General features: G+C 38.1%; 1 protein-coding gene across 1 annotated transcript; it reads left to right on the forward strand.

Annotated features, from left to right (window-relative positions):
• Window positions 1–4: 4 nt before the first annotated feature.
• Window positions 5–17,671, forward strand: LOC100562375 (alpha-fetoprotein). The gene is made up of 15 exons (XM_003224500.4): window positions 5–162; window positions 1,805–1,862; window positions 2,065–2,200; window positions 3,435–3,646; window positions 4,276–4,408; window positions 6,154–6,251; window positions 7,341–7,470; window positions 10,015–10,229; window positions 11,564–11,696; window positions 12,743–12,840; window positions 13,262–13,400; window positions 14,889–15,112; window positions 15,950–16,082; window positions 17,037–17,094; window positions 17,494–17,671. Exons 1-14 carry the CDS (start codon window positions 78–80, stop codon window positions 17,079–17,081), a joined length of 1,839 nt encoding a protein of 612 aa, XP_003224548.1. The 5' UTR covers window positions 5–77; the 3' UTR covers window positions 17,082–17,094; window positions 17,494–17,671.
• Window positions 17,672–19,974: the final 2,303 nt, after the last annotated feature.

Raw genomic sequence — 19,974 nt, forward strand, 5'->3', positions numbered from 1 at the left:
CTGCTAAAAGTATAAAAGCTCTGCCTTTTCCTTTGCTCTTCCTACCTGCACATTCAGGCCCCTAATAATTCGGAATCATGAAGTGGGTAACATTCATTTCTTGCCTTCTCTTAGTAAGCTTTGCTGAATCAAAACACCTTCCTAGAAAATACCGAGATACAGGTAAGACTATATATTTTTTTAAATGATGTTTTATATCCAAAATACCAGTCCATTTCTAATGTCTAGTATAGATTACCCATGCCTTAATAGCCATGTATGTAAATTGCAGCATTTTGTGGTCTCATGTATTGGCTTCCTTGTACCAAGCAGAACTCTGTGCTAACAGGATACATATATTTTATATCAGATATTACAAAAGGAGAAGGGAATCAAATATACATTTGAAGCTGATTCTATAAAAATTAGATCTTAATTACTGTAGATATATTTTATATGGGATCTATGCATGGTGATTTGCTAAGTGAAAGAAATAACAAAATAATTGTAATCTATCTTCATGTTCTAACAGAAATATTCCTGTTCAGGATTCCAGCCAGTGATGCCTACTTCCAGGATATCCCATTCTATTTCCATCCTAATTTATAGCCACTGATAGCTACACTATATCTTCAGTCCCCATTGCACTCTTGGATCAGGAAAGGGAGAAATCCTCCTTTCAAAGGATTTGTTGTTCCTCAAAACCTTTGAGTAACTGGTGCTTGCTAATACCACCTCTGATATTTCTCAGTGACCTTAATTTTCACAACTCTCTTGTCTTTCATTATTTTTTAGAGATAGTAATAATGTTTTTGCAGAGCTCCAACACTTCCTCGTGAGCACTGAGGCCTAGTGGCTTCCATGTATGCACCAAACTGCCTTCTGTATGAGGATGAATCACACCAGCTCTAGTGTGCATTTTCATGGAGCTATACAAGGTGCTGCAACTTATTTGGGAAAAGGAGTTCTGCACCCTGGATAGCTTTTTTTCAAAGGCAGAATGACGCTCATGCACTATTCCATTGTGCATGTAAGTGTTCAGATATGTCCTGCCTTAAAGGAAGAACTTGCTCCATGCAGTGGAGGGAACAGATGTGTGCACAAAACCAAACTGTCTTCTGTGTTAAAAACTGGAGATGATTCTATGCACATGAGCTCCTTTGGGACTCACTCTCATGATCCTATTCTATTTCCTTTAATGAAAACTCATCCAGACCAAGATTGTTTCCTCCATTTCAAACCCATTTTTGAAATTTTCCTTCATCTGAGTTACATTTCACCATGTTACCTTTGAGAACATTTTTTGCCAGTGAGTCAAGGTGATGCTGAAATGCCAAATAGGCTGATCAACCTGGTCGTGCAGTGGAGCAAAGGTATATTATTCTGGTTGCAGATCACTCAGAGATGAATTCATTTGTACTTAATACATCAGATAACTGAACAATATGTGCAATTGAATGCTCACTTCTTTTAACGTTTTATTTGTTTCTCCCTTTTTATTTATTCAGTCAATTGTAGGAGTTGCACCAAATCACCAAATTTTAGGTCTGAAAACTTGTATGTGTGTGTTTTAAAAAATATAGGATCCCTTTTCAGTGTTGGGTCAGTTTAATTGCATTAATTCTACAGTGCAGAGCCCTCAATGAACTCTTTTACCTTCTACTGTTAAATCACTAGGCCTTCATTCCTCCACCTGCTTAACCAAGAGCAAGTAATGGTGCACTCAAGAGTTTTTCTTTCAACCACCCTGTAAGAAAGAGTATAAATGTGCAAATAATTTCAGAACTACTGTTTGAAATATAACCAACTATTGTTTGCATTACAGATGTTCATGACACAATCACCAGGGCCTCAGAACTACCGCCTGATGATTTTGCAGGAATGTAAGCATTTCAATAGTGTCTTGCTTCTTGTTTGATTCTCCAAGTCTTTAGCACTCCTCTCCCATTGGTATGACAGTTAAAAAATATTTTCAGGAGTGAAGCTATGAGGGGGGATGGGCAGAGACCAAAATGAGAATATTACCTAAAAACATTAAATGAAATGTTTTTTTTAGTTTCTTTCTTCTTTCATGCCTTTTTCTAGTGCCATGATCTTATACTCTCAATCGGCACAACAAGCCACATATGAAGAGGTGCACAAATTGATGGATGACATTGTTGCACTTGCAAAGAAATGTGGTGCTGATGAACACTCAGATCCTGAATGTGGAAAACCTTTGGTAAGCTTTTAGAGCAAAATTTGGAGAATATATATTGAAAAATTCTAAGTGCAAAATGTAATATTTATCCAGCCAGCTATGGTTTTATTTAATATTTAATCTACTAACATACATTGTGGTCAAAGCAGGTTCTAAAAAAATTGTAGATAGAATGCAAATAATTACAATGGAAGCCAGTTTCTGCTATCATGTGATATTACGAATAGGAAAAAATACTTTAACATATACAGTGTTGATCTCCTTGGATCCAATGAAGGCCTGTCTAGCATATAGAGATGGAGTAAGATGCTAGTGAAATATGGATTTTGTAGAGTATTGGTAGATTGTTGGCAAAGTTTCCAAAATTTTAGCAGACTTTACCAGACTAATATTCTTTAATTCAACTTAGAACTTAAGAACTGGAATCAGGGAAAGGGGGAATGGGATTACAGTAACTTTAAGTCTAAAAGGGTCACACAACAAGATGGGGCACCATAAAGCTCCATCAAACCAGTTCAAGGTGCATGTCTTGTGTTAATTTTCAAACACCAACTTCTGCTGCCACCAATATTGACTTCCTGATGAAGAGTGGGGAGGGTGTAGAGGTGCTAGAGGTCAAAACAAAGTTTAGTGGCTCTCCATGCTCACTTCCTCTAGTTTCCTCTGCAAGAGTGAAAGCCATTGAGCTAGAAGTTGGTATTTTGGAGGTGAGATATAACAGGTATCTTCATTTTACAGGATGGAGCTTTTCAGTAACCCAAATAGATCCTGATCCAGAATCTATTTGGGTTAAGAGCTCTTTCCCGTAACCCATCAATCAACACTAGCTTTAATCAATATCACCCATGTTGCAAACCTAAAGGTGCTTTATAAGAATTCTTGGTTTTTAGGCCTGTTCCTGGGGTTATTTATGGTGCTTATTCAGAAAATTGCATTGGATAGACCACATCAGCTCTAGTTTTATTCATGGTTTTAATGATTTTCTATGGGTAAGTAGATAAAGACTGGTATATGGCATCTGTTCTGTATCTCAAAAACTAGAGCTGATATAAGAAACTGGAGCCATTTTGGGGATCAAGAAGTCAAATATATCCAGAAACAGGCCTAACATTTGAGGTACCAAAATGTGTGTTTGCCAGTGTCATTTAAGGGAACCTGGGAGATATTTAATAAGCTATGCTAGTTTGCCTAGTGTGAATAAACCACTAGTTTCATTTCTCATGAATTCAAGCAGTGATTTGTATCTGTCCACCAGCATACTGTTTTCCTGGATGAAATATGTCATGAACAAGAATTTGCTAATAAACATGGATTTAGCGATTGCTGTGCTAAAGCTGATGCAGAAAGAAATGAATGTTTCTTGGCTCATAAAAATGCAACTCCAGGATTCATTCCACCTTATCAAAAGCCAAGTGCTGACGTGGCCTGTGCAAAATTTGCAGAGAACAAAAATGAAGTTTTGGGCCAGTAAGTAAATCTATCAATTCCTGCTAATTTGAAGGACTGATTCTCCCTTTTGTGTGTAGCGACGGAAAACCCATGCCTTTCTTTTGCAGGTCCTTCATCAGAGAACTGCAAATTCTGGCTTCTATTTTTGTGTTAGCTGTCAAATAAGTAGTGGGGCTTGCAACAAATCTTTTAAAAAGAGTTTCACTCACTTATCCTGCAGTAGATTAACATTCTTCCATTTTTGCATAATCTATTCCATCTTTATCTTTTATTCTGTTTTATTTTATTTTATTTGTTGAATGGGCACACAATATTTTGTAGCTTTTGCATATGTTCTTTTTATTCTATGGGCATGGGGAAAAGTTCTTAAGTTTATCTTTCTGCTGTTTTGATATTTTGGTTGTCGGGTTTTGGCCCCAAAATCCTTGGAACTCAAGCCTTTAAATTATCTTATTAGGATGTTGGTCAACATCTTCTTTTCTTTTCTTCTTTATGCATGCTCCCAAACTTGCAATGGCCTGAATTCTATTGTGACTGCCAATTAGAGTAGTTAGATGCTATTACTATAAAGGTTTATAGCACTAGTGTCTTTATCTATAAGAAAGTTTGACCCAGATTAATTTGAGATGCCTTTCCTTCCCCTACAGCTACATCTATGAGGTGAGCAGAAGGAGTCCCTTTGCACCTGTTGCCACAGTCTATAAATCAACTGCTGCTTATGAACATGTCCTGACTTCTTGCTGCGCAAAAGAGGACAAAGGTGCCTGCTTCCAAGAAGAGGTATGTTGCTATACTCTAAACCAAGTCTTGAAATTCTCTTAATAGGATGTTGGACAGCATCTTCTTTTCTTTTCTTCTTTATACATGTTAACTGCTGCACCCAAGCGAACGAGTGGCTCTTGCCCGCGCCAAGCTTGACCTAAGGAATTCATAGCAAAACACAGTTTGTATAACATTAGACAATGAGATATTAATCACTATACATTTTATACAGCATAAATGGATGGCAGGAATAATAGTCAATATCCATCCTGTAGGTATGAACAGAGGTACCAGTCCTAGGAACCCCTGGTTTCCAGTTCTGTACTTACCCATTATAATAACACTATGTAACAACATTTTTGTTCCTGGGATATAAATGTCATTTCCTTATTGGTTCTGTCATAAAAACATGGAAAAAGATTATTCAACTGCAAAAACATTCTTTTGACAGGACATCCTGCATCACATTCTGCTATAGTTTTTCAATGAATATCTCATAGAGTTTCAATCCATTCAGCATACTTTGTGGCAGCCACAAAAACAAAGTTTCTAGAGTATAATAACTACTTTCAAAGTAAGTGCCACACAATTAAACAGGAAATAATACTTTCAAACCAGATGTAATTTTCAAATGAATTTCAGAATAGGGGCTGAAACCTTCAACTTCCCCAGTCTCATCACGATGTTCCTTTTCTTTGCCACAAGTCTTAATTATGCTCACAGATGAAATACAATAGTCAATATCCTACATGGCGAGATAGAATAGATATTTCCATCCAGTCAGGATTTCATTCTGGATATGTCTACCCCCAATGGCACAGTGGGTTAAACTGCTGAGCTGCTGAACTTGCTGACTGAAAGGTCAGCGGTTCAAATCCGGGGAGTGGGGTGAGCTCCCGCTATTACCCCCAGCTTCTGCTAACCTAGCAGTTCGACAACATACAAATGTGAATTAGATCAATAGGTACCACTCTGGAGGGAAAGTAACGGCGCTCCATGCAGTCATGCCAGCCACATGACCTTGGAGGTGTCTACGGACAACATCGGCTCTTTGACTCAGAAGTGGAGATGAGTCAGACACAACTAGACTTAATGTCAGGGGAAAACCTTTACCTACTATGTCTACAATGTAGAATTGATGCAGTTTGATACCACTGCTATGGCTCAATGCTATGGAATTATGAGAGCTATGGATGTACAAGTTTGCTAGACTTCTCTCTCAAATAGTGACAATGCCTCACCAAACTATAACTCCCATGACTCCATGTACCAAACTGCATTAACTCTACAGTGTAGATGTGCCCCGTCTCATCTCCAGGGAAATTGAGCTATTTCCCAGGGCAACCCCCTGACATAGCTATTTATTTACTTGCAGAAAATAGGGATATTGGGGGGAGGGGGGGGGAGGAGAGAGAATCATCTAGCTATGTCTCTATAGCAGTAGACATACAATGACAAAGGAATGTTTTCCTTTGGACACAGAACATGGTTAAGTATACAAAATGCTGAATGGCTGAATAACAGAAGGCAGCCACAGACACTTCTAATTTACTTTCTGGCTTAATCTTACTTTCTGGCTTTATAACATTTAACATTTAAAAGTGCCTTCACTTTGGATAGATTTACACAAATGCTTGTAGATTACATCACAGAAAACTTCGCTTTTGCTTTCTTCTTCAATACAATCTGCTGTTTGTGGTGAATTATTTTTTTAAAAGGAGATTTACGTGCTATGTATCACATCCATTTTTATTTTACCATAGGCCCCACCTGTGAAAAAGCAATTAATGGAAGACCTTGCTATACAGAAACACGTCTGCGCTGTCATGAAAAAATTTGGAGTAGAAACAATGCAAGGATTGTAAGTCTAGTTTTTTTTCTTTTTAAAAAGTTAACCTAAATGAGCAATATTCATATGTTTCCCATAGCTGAGATGGTGTTATAGAGGGCTACAGCCAATGTAGAAAGGAAAATGGACTCTCTATTCCGTTGTTTTGGATTCCAACAAGCACATCTGGACTGTCTTACTATGACCAACATAAGCTCATCTAGATAATTTAAAAAAAATATCTATAGTTTTTATGTGACCTGCTTCTGGTGTGAAAGGAGGCAGGCCTTTTATGCGGAAGGAATCAAAAGAGAAAATATCACTCCTAATTTTAATGAGAGCATCTCAGAGGAACATTTTCCTTTATTAGGGAACACCGTTTACAAAAAAAATGCTTATTTGCCAAGAAATTGTGCACAAAAGATATATCCTGAGATATGTAAATGTCATGATTTCTCTGTGTTTTTAAGTCAGACATATGGAAAATGGACATAACTGAGTTATGGTTTGCAGATATTCAGTCAGAGCACTATTTCCACATCACTCCAAAATTATTTTTGCAATTACCATAGATCTAATTATTAATAAATAATTCTCATCTAGGGATGGAAATACTATATACCATTATTCAGGCCAAGAAATTGATTTCCCAGCACCCATGAGATGCTGGAAGATGATGATGATGATGATGATGATGATAATGATGATGATTATTATTATTATTATTAAACATGACTGTTGCAGATTTTCCCCAGTGTTCACACATCCTGAAGTGTTGGAGGAAACTATTCTGTGTGATAAGACATGGAGAGTTTATTGTTGATGCCTGCCAAATTATTGTGGAGGGTTTGCTGGTATGGAAGTATGGTATGGTATGAAGTATGGTTTGCTCTTCAGGATGAACAAATACCTGACAAAATACCAGACAAAAACTGCTGAGAAGTATTTGTTTCCCAGACATCCGAAAGAATATTGTGGAAATTATTTATCCTTGCATGCAATGACAAAAAAACCCCAAAGATTTACACCCTTTCTAGAACCCCCATCTTCCTGTTTAGGAATATAGTCAATACATTCTAAATGTGATACTGAATCTGTTTTAAAACAATCCTAATCTTTCAGAAAAATGGCTCAGTTGTCTCAGAAGTTTCCAAAGGCTTCATTTGAAACGATTAGCAAGCTTACAGGAGATATTGTACACATCCATGAAGAGTGTTGCAAAGGAGATACACTGGAGAGCATGCTTGATCGGGTAAGAGTTATTCATTTTGTTCTCATTACATCGCATCTTCAGCAAGATAAAGATCAGATCAGCTCCCTTCCTCTCCCTCGCTTTTGAGATCCATTGAGTATTAGCTGCATTTCCAGGAGTAGTCTCCACTCTGCTTTCCAAATCTTTGAAAGTAGATTTATTACATTAAACACACACACGCTTTAATATTCTTTTTAGAAAATTGAGAACTATGGTATATACTCATGTATAAATATAGAAATTATCATCTAAAAATCATCCCCAAAATCATGGGTTGACTTATCCAAAGGTCAATGTAAATAGAGTAGCTTAACTCTTATTTTTAAAAGGGTACCTTATAGTAGAATGGCAAAAGATGGAAATTTTATCTGTCTCAGGAGATCCTAAAGGACCTCACTTCTCTATTCTCCCTGCCATCATGCCACTTCAGAACTTTTTGAACAAGAGCTTGGCATGTTTAGCCTGCAGAAGAGAAGGCTGAGAGGAGACATGATAGCCATGTACAAATACGTGAAGGGAAGTCATAGGGAGGAGGGAGCAAGCTTGTTTTCTGCTGCCCTGCAGACTAGGACATGGAACAATGGCTTCAAACTACAGGAAAGGAGATTCCACCTGAACATCAGGAAGAACTTCCTCACTGTGAGGGCTGTTCGACAGTGGAACTCTCTCCCCCGGACTGTGGTGGAGGCTCCTTCCTTGGAGGCTTTTAAGCGGAGGCTGGATGGCCATCTGTCGGGGGTGCTTTGAATGCGATTTCCTGCTTCTTGGCAGGGGGTTGGACTGGATGGCCCATGAGGTCTCTTCCAACTCTACTATTCTATGATTTTATGATTCTATGATTCTAGGTAGGAAAATAGTGGTAGGAATAGGGTAGGACAATAGTGGTGGTGATTTTGGCTGGCCTCCTGAGATGGCATTAGTGCTTACCACTCTTATTCTAGACTTATCTCCTTCTCTGGAGGTTTTTTAAAAGAGGCTGAATGGCCACCTGTTGGGAGTGCTTTGATTAGGCATTACTGCGCAAACAGGGGTACCCTGTTTCCCTGAAAATAAGACATCCCCGAAAAATAAGACCTAGTAGAAGTTTTGCTGAATTGCGAAATATAAGCCCTCCCCCAAAAGTAAGACCTAGCAAAGTTTTTGTTTGGAAGCATGCCCAGTGCCTGCCAAACAGAACACCAGAGCATGCAGGATTGGTAAATGTACATACCAGTTGTACATGGAAATAATAGTAGTAACAAGAAATTCTTGATAGGATTCACAGTTTGTCTGGTTATGCTGGTTTGTGATGACAACTACTGTACAGTATATAATAAATGTTCATTTTTTTGTTCAACAATAAATGTGAATTCTTCTTCATGGAAAAATAAAACATCTCCTGAAAATAAGACCTAGCACATCTTTGGGAGCAAAAATTAATATAAGACACTGTCTTATTTTCGGGGAAACACGGTAGTTTGGATAACCCTTGAGTTCTCTTCCAACCTATGATTGTATGACTCTATGACTTAAACATGAGTATAAATGGTAATGTTGTAAGTGGTAATGTCCACTTTGTACATAGAATCAACACAGGTTGGGAAAGGGGTTTGAAAATTTCTGTGGCAATTGAATTCTTCAACACAGAGCCTACACAAATACAATCAGCTGTGTGCATGTGCTTGGAATTTTCAACACACACACAAAGGGAACACCATCCTATCTCAACCACATGCATATTCCTAAGAAAGGGGCCAGGTGTTTAAATGAATTTGATTAAATGGTGTAGACCTTTAAAAATACTCAATACAAGGGGTATCTTCCAGTGTTACTTTTCATTTTTTGGTTCCCAAAATGCCAATTTTGCCATATCCTTACTTTCCAGGATTGTTAAAAAACAAAAAAGAAGGAAAAAATACTCTTTTATTTTGAAAAAAAATGCTTTTCCTGGGCCTAAAGAATCTCCAGAAAGTGAAAACATGGCAAACTTTGGTAGGAGGCAACAGGGACCTTTGTGAAATAGAAATGGAAGACCGTTAGAGGGAATGCATCCTACTAATCTCTCAGAATGGACTCATGCAAAAACTTCAGAAAAGGATAAGAAAGGGTACTAATATTGTGCAATGCTGAAAATGCAAATTTTCAAGGGGAAACAAAAACCAGACATAGAGAGATAGTATAGCAAAATGTTTATCTTTCTAAGGTATCTTCTTTACACCCGTTTATTTGACAGGAAACCTATGCATCTGTCAGTCCATCTCAAGAGATTCTGGGTTATATCCTAGTGTCATCCAGACTATTTGGGCCTCGTTCTGTATACGGTAGTTAGAAATAGGTCACAATGCCTTTACAATGCATCATTGTATTGAAAGGCATTATTTCTAACTACCATATAGAAATAGAGGAATTGTCACCAAAAGGAAAACTTGTTGCTCCAACAAGCTGTGTAACCTAAAGTAAGATCCACTTGTTGAAACTTCCAAGAAACCCCAGATTTCTCAAGTCTACAGTTTGAAAGTGATTTCCATCAAATAACAAGTTGTTTATGAACCTCCTTTCTTATAGGAAAAACTGACGAAATATGTCTGCTCTCACCAAAATGAGATCTCTTCAAAATTGTCAGCTTGCTGTGAAAAACCTGTGGTGGAACGAGGAGAATGCATAGTCCATTTGGAGAATGATGACAAGCCTGCAGATCTGTCTGAAACAGTCAGAGAGTTTGTGGATAACAAAGAAGTGTGCCAACATTATGCTGACAATAAGAACCAGCATCTGGCAAAGTACGGCATAGAAAATTCAGATTAATCCCTATTTTCCCTACTGATAGGGCAGTACAGTAGAAAGAATTCATGAAATGGATCAGATTGGATGAAACATTAGGGCAGATCCTGCATGTTGGAAAGACATGTGGAGATAGTCACTCACAATGGAAGGTCTGACTTGAGAACTTTAATCAATATAGAAATTGAACGGTATGCAGGGAGAATAAAAGTAAAACAAGAAGCAAGCAAGATCAGGAGAGCTGTGAACTGCGAGAGCCAAAGAAGATGTCCAAGAGAATGAGAAAGTAATAGCCAAGGCTGCCTGTTATGTTGGTAGAGATCTAGGATAGCTAAGCTAAAAAAGTTGATTTGCTTTCCAGAGCCCAGCTCCATATCTCTTAAACATTTGTTTTTGTTTTATCATACATTATCAGCTATAATGTTGTTGTTGTTGATTTTTCTGTTGTGATTACTACTGCTACAACTACCACTACTACTACTTTGTGGAACACAACCTTATAAATGTGTCCAAGGTGAAAGAGCACAAATCAAAATCATTACAAAACAAATAAATAAAATTGCATTACAATTTTACTTACAAATTGAATGGCCGGATATTAATCCAACGTGAAACAGGGAAACCAGCAAGCAGAAAATATCACACAAGCCCTGTGTGAAAGCAAAATATCACTTAGCAAAAAATAGACTGAAATCAGATGCATGATAATAGTGGCTGTTCCATAAAACTCACACAAAGAATATATCAGGAGAGAAATCTCAATTGCAAATCTTATATGGGGAGTTGTATACTTAATCTGTTCTCAGTATTCATAAAAGTTATTGAATCCCATCTCTCTTCCAGCCAACAGTCAGCTAAATTGGTTGTCTATAATGTGTGTGTGTGTGTGTGTGTGTGTGTGTGTGTGTGTGTGTGTGTGTTGCTATTGGTATTTGCCATCAAGTCAAATTTTGCTTACAGAGACACTATGACTGAAAGATCTCTATGAGCCCAAGTTTTTAGCAGTCCTGCTGAGATCTTGGAAAATCAGTGCGTTGGCTTCCTTAATTGAGTAAATCTATGGTCTATTTCTTTTCCTACCACCTTCCATTTTACTGAGCATCATCGTCTTTTCTAATGGTGATCTCAAATTAGTTGTTTTGGGTTTTACTGACAGTACAAACTTTGTTCCTTCAATGAACTATTGGTCTTTGTAGCAGTCGATAGTATCCTCAGAACTCTCACCCAGCACCACATTTCATACAAGTTTTAGACATGCCAGGATGTGTTCATTTAAATTGATATGTTGTGATGGTGGTGACCGTGAACTCATAAAATCCTTTGTTTGTTACAGGTTTCTGTATCAGTATGGAAGGAGACATCCAGAGCTCTCTCCACAACTGCTTGCAAGATCTACCAGAGGCTACGAGGAGTTGCTGGATGAATGCTGTGCAACTGAGCATCCTGAAACATGTCTGCCAAAAGGGGTAAGTTTTGACTGAGCTTTACCAAATGGAAGAAACAAGATTCCATTTAGTAAGGGTGTTGTCATTTGTAAGGCCCAGTATCATCTTTGTATAAAATGTTGATGAACATTTCATATGAGTATGACACTGGGTTTCACAAAAATAAAAATAAAACAAAGCCTGCTCTCACCAGTTTCAGACCATTATGATATCCCCACAAAACTTATATTGCTATCTGGATTTTTACTATTATCCTGCCCTCCATTTCCATCTTATGGTGACCCTAACATGAACCCAATAGAGGGTTTTCTGAGTCTAAGAGGGTGTACTTGCCCAAGGTCACCCCAGTGGATTTACATGGCTGAATGGGATTTGAAACCTATTCTTCAGAGCTGTAGTCCAAAGCTCAAACAAAGCACACTGGCTCCATGGAAGGATTAATATTACTCTATGTTAGATATTGTGACCTTTCTCAGCCTTACCTCATTACTTGGACTTGCTAGAAATAGCACTACATTCCTACTTTTCTACAGTCTGTTGTACTTTCTCTGAGAGATTCTATTCTCTGAGGTCAATCTATTTATTTATTTTCTCTTAGTACATACGGTAGCTTTAATTTAACAAAGGAACCATTGCAGGCAAAGGACATCCTCTACCAAAAACAAAAAAATATATAACAATACAATTTCTTACTAGAAGGTGGTGGTTGGTGGTGGGTGGCGTTAATATTTTTTATTTAAAAGTTTTTGCATGAAAAACACTATTCTTATGGAAAAATAACATTTTCCATGGGAAATATCGCTTTTTCAACAACCATGATGCCTTTTGCATAAAACCTTCTATTGCACGCTGGCAAAACCTATGGAAACTGCAAAGCAAAAAAGCCACAATTACCTCACTAAAGACAACAAAAATGCCTTGCGAGAGTTGCCAATTAACTTATGAATATTCTTCACAGTCTTAATAAGAGAGGTTTGAAAACAAGTTCAGTCTCCTTCCCAATATCATCTACCATATCTGCTCATTTTTCATTGCAAATCTTTGAAAGCAATTACATTCTCTTTTAGGAGGGGCTACTGAAAAAACACATTTCTGATACCATGGAACTTGTGAAGACACGCTGTGACCATTATGCTCAATTGGGAGGCTACCTCTACCAGAACGAGTATGTTATTCTCATATGATTGGAGCTTGCAAATGGGGGGGGGTCTCAGTGTAATTTAGCATTTTTGGCTAAAGGTGTAAGTACTTCTGGTAGTCTTTATTCATAATCAGAATCAAAGCAATTCATGTTTGCTGAAAAGTTTAAGCAAACAGATTTCTGATTTTTTTAAAAAAAAAAGTTCTCTGTGCTTCTTTTCAACTGTTGCCAAATGCCAGTTCTTCATATAACACCTTTTGGCAAAATAATTATCTCCCAGCTGCTTATCCATGAAAACATAGACAAGTTTTGATGCAAGTGGGATCCCAGTTTCAATACCATTTCTTTGCATTTTGAAAATACAAAATGTAGTTTTTTAAAAAAATCTCCTGATTACATTACTTTTCCTCTCTGACTAGTATCCATTGGGTTATCTTTGTTGCAGACTTCTTGTTGCCTACACCAAGAAAGCACCAGAGCTCTCCTTTAAAGACCTCCAAAAGTACACAGGGCAATTCAGAGATGTTGCTGCCAAATGTTGCAAGATGGATGATGCCCACAGACTGACATGTGCTGAAGGATACGTGAGTATTGTTCCCTCAGTATTAACTTTCCCACTTTTCTACTTTAGCCCAGTATTGAAACATTGAACATGCCAATGTGAGTCGATCAACAGGTACCGCTCCGGCGGGTAGGTAACGGCGCTCCATGCAGTCATGCCGGCCACATGACCTTGGAGGTGTCTACGGACAACGCTGGCTCTTTGGCTCAAAAATGGAGATGAGCACCAACCCCCAGAGTCAGACATGACTGGACTTAACGTCAGGGGAAACCTTTACCTTTACCTATATCAGTTTAATATTTAAATATAACAATTATTTTCAATTTTGCTCAGAAACATCAATACCTTAAATACAGATGAGCTCATCTCAGACTACTAAGCAGATCCACCAGTAATATCCCTTTTGAGAACATTTGCAATAACCTTATTTAGATATGACCAAAGCATATAATCTTATATTAACCTGGATATAAATAAAGCTTACCTGAGAGTAGTTAGATCTGACTTCTCTAATCAGAATGACACCTGACTCTATATTCAAATGTGTGGAAAAGCAGTTGTAGCCTCAACTGCAAGTTGACCAGCATAGCTAGGCCCAGCAGCATCTTCAGTTGTGCATGGGATCTTTCAGACAGAATAACTGCAACTCTATCAAGGTTAAATAATGTTCAACCCTAGACTGTCACTCATCAGAGAATATTCAGCTTGTGTCTTAATGAAATTTATTTATTGTGTACTGGACTGCTGTACAGTACTATAAATTTATTTATTTATTTATTTATTTATTTATTTTTTTACAGCATTTATATTCCGCCCTTCTCACCCCGAAGGGGACTCAGGGCGGATCACATTATACACACACAGGGCAAACATTCAATGCCCATATACATAGAACCGAAACAGAGACAGACAGACGCAGAGGCAATTTAACCTTCTCCTGAGGAAATGTTCAATTCTGGCCACAGGGGGAGCAGCTGCTTCATAATCCACTCTGACTGCACTTCCTCATTCCAACGTTGTAAATTAGTTAAATTTGCCTCCCCACTTTTTATAAGTAGTACCTTATCTCCTACTTGATAGATGCAACTATCTTTCAGGTTGCTAGGTCAGCAACGAGCAGGGGCTATTTTTTATTTTTAATAGACGTGTACTCACCCCGCCACAGGCTGGCCTCGAACTCATGACCTCCTGGTCAGAGTGATTTATTGCAGCAGGCTGCTTTACCAGCCTGTACCACAGCCCGGCCCCTTCTGATATTAGTTGATTGTTAACTCTCATTTACTTTCTTTCTAATAAGTCCTTATATTCTTGGTGCTGTACTGTTATAACACTGAATTAAACTGAGCTCATATTACTCTCAAGTGTTTAACATCTCATAACTTGAAGATGGTAAACTTGTAGGTGCTCATAACTAATATAAAATGTTACATAAACTGTAAGTACCCCTGGTAATTTTTCGATTAAAAAATCCATTCTCTTTCTTTCTCTCTCTCTTTCCCTCTCCTTCTAGGCTGATCTTGCAATAGGAAGTATCTGCCAGAGTCATGAAGAAAATCACATCAACAAACAAATTTGTAAATGCTGTAGTGACAACTACTTTAAACGCCGTCCGTGCTTCTCTGAGTTAGGTGTTGATCCAGAATTTCATCCTGTCGCATTTGATCCTGCGTTGTTCACCTTCCATGGAGACTATTGTGATGCTAAAGAAGAAGAACAGCAATCAATGAAACAAGAGTAAGAAAGCCAAAGTGCTTGACTAGCTCTTTGTAATCAATCAGTACATGAACTGAAGCCCGTGTCCCTTCTGTTCTTTCTAAACATCTTTAAATTTAATGTTTTTAGTCATCTCCTTTATCTGACCACTCAGGTCCCATCTACACTGCCATTTAATGAAGTTTGAAACTGCACTGTATGATCAATGTAGACTTAAATAATTACATTTAACTCAATTAAACTGCATTCTATGAATTTATACTGACCATATAATCCCATTTCAAATTGCATTACATGACAGTGTAGATGGGGCCTTTGTCTCAGTCCCTCAGTAAACTCCTTTGATTGAATGACCTATTGTTTCCATTCTTTTGCTGTCTTCTCAAATCTTTACTTGTTTCTTTCCTGGGGGCCTTCTTTTTCTATTTCTATTTTTCCTTGACAAAGCACATTTTCTTTCTACAGAAGCTAAACTGCTGTTGATGTAGGATAATAGAGACATGTTTCAGCAATCACAATATCTGTGAAGATGTGCTAGTGGACAGACACAGTTCTCCTCACTACTTTCCCTTGACCTTTCTACCACTCCAAAATTTAAAAACGCAAGAAAAATATTTTGCTCAGTTATTTGTTCTTGCTGATACAGATTGCCTTGACTTAAAAAGATCAAATTGCATATTCATTAACCCCTATCAGATGTCTTTCCTCTAGCATGACAGTGTTGGGTCTAAACTCTAAACTCTAATCTCTAGACACTAAAGGGAATTTTAAAAAAATAAGTCATTTTGATAATTTGTGTAAAATGTTTCCAGTAGTAGAAAGACTGACTAATTGATTGACTCTCTCTTCTCATTACAGGCTACTTGTCAATTTGATTAAACACAGACCCACCATCTCAAACGAACAACTTGCAGTTGCTACTGTGGATTTCGTTACTATGGTAACAAAATGTTGTGCAGTTGAAAACCATGTCGAATGTCTCACTGAAGAGGTATGTGTGTGTGTGAAGGATATATATCTAGGACAATTTTTTTGCATTTAAGATTTGGAGCCCCATAAAATACATCCACTATGTTCACTTGTTCTTAGGTCTTCATAGAAATGTAATTGTAGGATTCTGATCTCCTCTTCAGAGCCATCATATTGGCAGCCGGAATCGCCATGGCTCTTGGCAAATCTGGCACTGCCCATCGGGGAGCATGGGGAACCCATCACACCCCGCATCATTCGATTTACCTGAAACAATACCCCACGGGGGAAAATATCTGCCATACAGTTCTCCCCCCATTGTTGCAGGTGCAACACAGGAAACCTCCTATGTTGTCACCACTGTGACATACGCTGGTTCCACTGTAGGTTAGCCATGCCCCTCCAACCCCCGAAGTGGCTGTTGTGGGCTCCATGGCTAAATTACAGCAGAACCGGCATGAGTCGCTGAAAACAGCTCCGCCTGATGAAGTCAAAAACGGTGATGTCTCATAGATGTGTAAACGTGTGTACGTCGGTAGGAAACTATTCTCCAAGCAACATCTTTTTTGATAGAGTATGGAGAGTATTGACTGTTTCAAGAGGCACAAGTGTGCTTTGAGCATAGGGAGAAGAAGATCTTATTAATTGGGTTATTACAATTAAGAAGCAGAACTGGGATGTCATCTCCCAGAGTTTAAATGACTTCTACAGACTTCTGTATTCAACTTTAATGAAGATTCTTCCTATATGGACAGATACTGGAGGTTCCTAGCAATAATGTGTGGAAGAAATGATAAAGCCACATAACCATATATATTTTCCCTTCCTGCAACTTTATTTAGGGACAAAGTACTCCTACATATACACTGTGTGTACGTGTGTGTCATAAAGACTGTATTCACATTATGAAACCTGTGAAATAGATATACATAAGACAATACATAATATTGTGTGTCTTCTTCTCCTCTTCCCTTAGAGGCCCAAAATGATTGAGCATATTAAGACTGCTCTTGGAGAGTAATAAAACATCTGAGGTGAGCTAATATAGAAAAAAATGTATCATGAAGAATGTTTAATTTATGTTAAATTGATAATGTCAAAGGAAGGAGAAAATTATCGGAAAATACTTTGTTAAAATTAATTCATTGCACTTGATATGTTGATTTTAATCAGCAAAGGTTTGCTTTAGAGACTTATTTGGGGGAGGGGTGTATTTTCAACTCTTGGATGGTTGAATCTGTGAATACAGAATCCATGGATGTAGAAAGCTGACTAAAACTCAGTTTTCTTTGTCTCTGCCCATGATTTGCCCACAAATAATCTCTTAGAACTTCACATTTAACACAATTTCTCAAAAGGTTTTTGTAAATTAATTTAAATGCATGCTGCCATTTTTGTTCCAGATATAATTATTTATTTTTATTTTCTTTCAGCTCAGCAAAGGGAGAATGCTGGAGATAAATTCCTAATAAGCTAATGCGCCCTCAGTTGCTTGCTGTCTTATCACATGCCAACTTTCCTATTGAAAGGAAACAAGGATTTGATTCCTCTGTAACTTTCACGTCCCACGACAGTGTTACTATCAAAAATGAATAAAATCTTTAAACAAAACCTTCCCTGTTGTGGCTATATGGGTGGAGTATGGGGCGACATGTGTCTATTTGTGTGTGAGGAAGGAGGGCAAGAAAGAGAGAGATGGCTAGGTGACAAGGGCAGAAAAATGTTCATTGACTTGGGAAACTAGACGTCAAGAAGTAGCTTCTGACTATTCCTCTTTGTAAGCTAATTTGCCCCACTTGACTCTTTACTCCACTTCTCTTCCCGATGACACTAGTGGTGCAAAGGAGACTGCATGTTTTGCAGAGAGGAAAATGTATGTAACACATAAAAAATAGAAAAAGGAAGAATTGTGTTAAGCCGGTGAAAGAGGGAAGAAACTAATGGCTACAGAAATCATTTATGACAATAACAGAAGTTACTGAAAGCTGATAGCTGAGCTTTGTTGTGGTCTAAAAATGCAGCCAACAAATAAAAGTGACAGAATTTAAATGAGGAATGTTGAAGCAGACAGCCCATTTTTGTGAATTACATGAAAGTAACATGGGAAAATCGCAGGACTGTTCAATATCTAGTTAATATTGAAATTAATTAATATAATTAATATGAGAGGTGTAAGATATTTTATGGTTTCCAACATAGAAATAGAGGGCAATGTTCTTTCCCATGGATAGGAAGAATGATTTCATAGCATTTAATACAGCACTCCTAAATCAACTACATTTCAGGTTCTCACATCAGCTGACTAAGAATCTCTTTAAAATTCCATACTGGGTACCACTGAGGCCCCTTCTAGACTGCCATATAAAATCCAGATTATCTGCTTTGATCTGGATTAAATAATAATGATAATAATAAAATAATAATAAAAGATCTCAGCCGGCATTTGGAAACAATAGACATTGACAAAATTATGATCTGCCAACTGCAAAAGGCCACCCTACTGGGATCTGCACGCATCATCCGAAAATGCATCACACAGTCCTAGACACTTGGGAAGTGTTCGACTTGTGATTTTGTGATACAAAATCCAGCATATCTATCTTGTTTGCTGTGACATAATAAAATAAATAACAACAACAACAACAATTTTATTCTTATAATCCACCCCCTCTCCCAAAAGGGACTCGGGGCAGCTTACATGGGGACCAAGACCAGCATAAAACAAGAAATTCAATGTTACATAGTTACATATAACAAATAAAAATATAATTAAAACCATAAAAACCATCACAGGGGCCAGGCACTGGTCCAGGATCCAGGGGCTTCCTTGGAATTAGGTGGAAAGGAGTAATAGAGTATCATCTGCATAGAGATGCCACCAAACTTCAAAACTCTGGATGACCTCACCCAGTGGTTTCATGTAGATGTTAAAAAGTATGGGAGAAAGAATGGAACCTTGCAAGACCTCACAGATTAAAAGCCAGGTTTCTGAGCAGGCTTCTCCCAGCTGGGAGGTGTTAGCTGGCCCTGACCTCCCAACAAGGATTTCCCCAGGCCGGAAGCAACCAGGCCTTGAAGCTGCAAGGCTTTGTAATGCTGATCAAGGTGATTAATTGCAACCTTCACACCTGCCTCCAACAGACAAGAGTTCTTTCCCCCATCCTGGCCCTTCCACAAATATATACACCTCCCTTGTCTAGTTTCCAATATACTACACAACCTCTGAGGATGCCTTCCATACATGTGGGTGAAATGTCAGGAGAGAATGCTTGTGGAAAATGGCTATACAGGCCGGAAAACTCACAGCAACCCAGTGATTCTGGCCATGAAAGCCTTCAACAACACAATGTGGTTTGGCCCAACTGGACAATGCAGGTGTCAATGTGGTGCCGCAGTGGTTTGGCAGGGCTATGGCCACATCTAGAGCATTTCTATTCCAGACAGGCCATGAATTTACCGGTCAGTGTGGATTCACAGATAGAGATTTATTAAGGAAATTATCAAAAGCACAAACTCTACATGTGGGAAGTCATTTGTAATCTAGTAACTTCAGGAACAACCTGAACTCAAGCCTTCTGAATTACTGAAACAACACACAAATAGCAGAAACATTAGTAGATCCCAGGATCAATGCAGAATTCCAGACTGGCGCTGAGATAAATTGTCATGTCATCATCATAGGCTGTAACTCATGGCTGAATATGATTGCCTTCCTGAAGTAGATTCTTGGTTTTGGATCCATAAGTCACTGTAGAGACCTATTCTGGATCGACATAGTCTGGCACAATGAGGACATTGATTTTTAGATGGAAAGCAGTCTCAACAAGAGTTTGCCTGATCTGCCTTCCTCTTGACATGTTTCTCCATTTTGCCCTCTATTTGAGCCATTTCAAAATTCCTAGCACTGTTGGTAA

The sequence above is a fragment of the Anolis carolinensis genome, chromosome 6, assembly GCF_035594765.1.
Source record: "Anolis carolinensis isolate JA03-04 chromosome 6, rAnoCar3.1.pri, whole genome shotgun sequence".
NCBI lineage: Eukaryota > Metazoa > Chordata > Lepidosauria > Squamata > Dactyloidae > Anolis > Anolis carolinensis.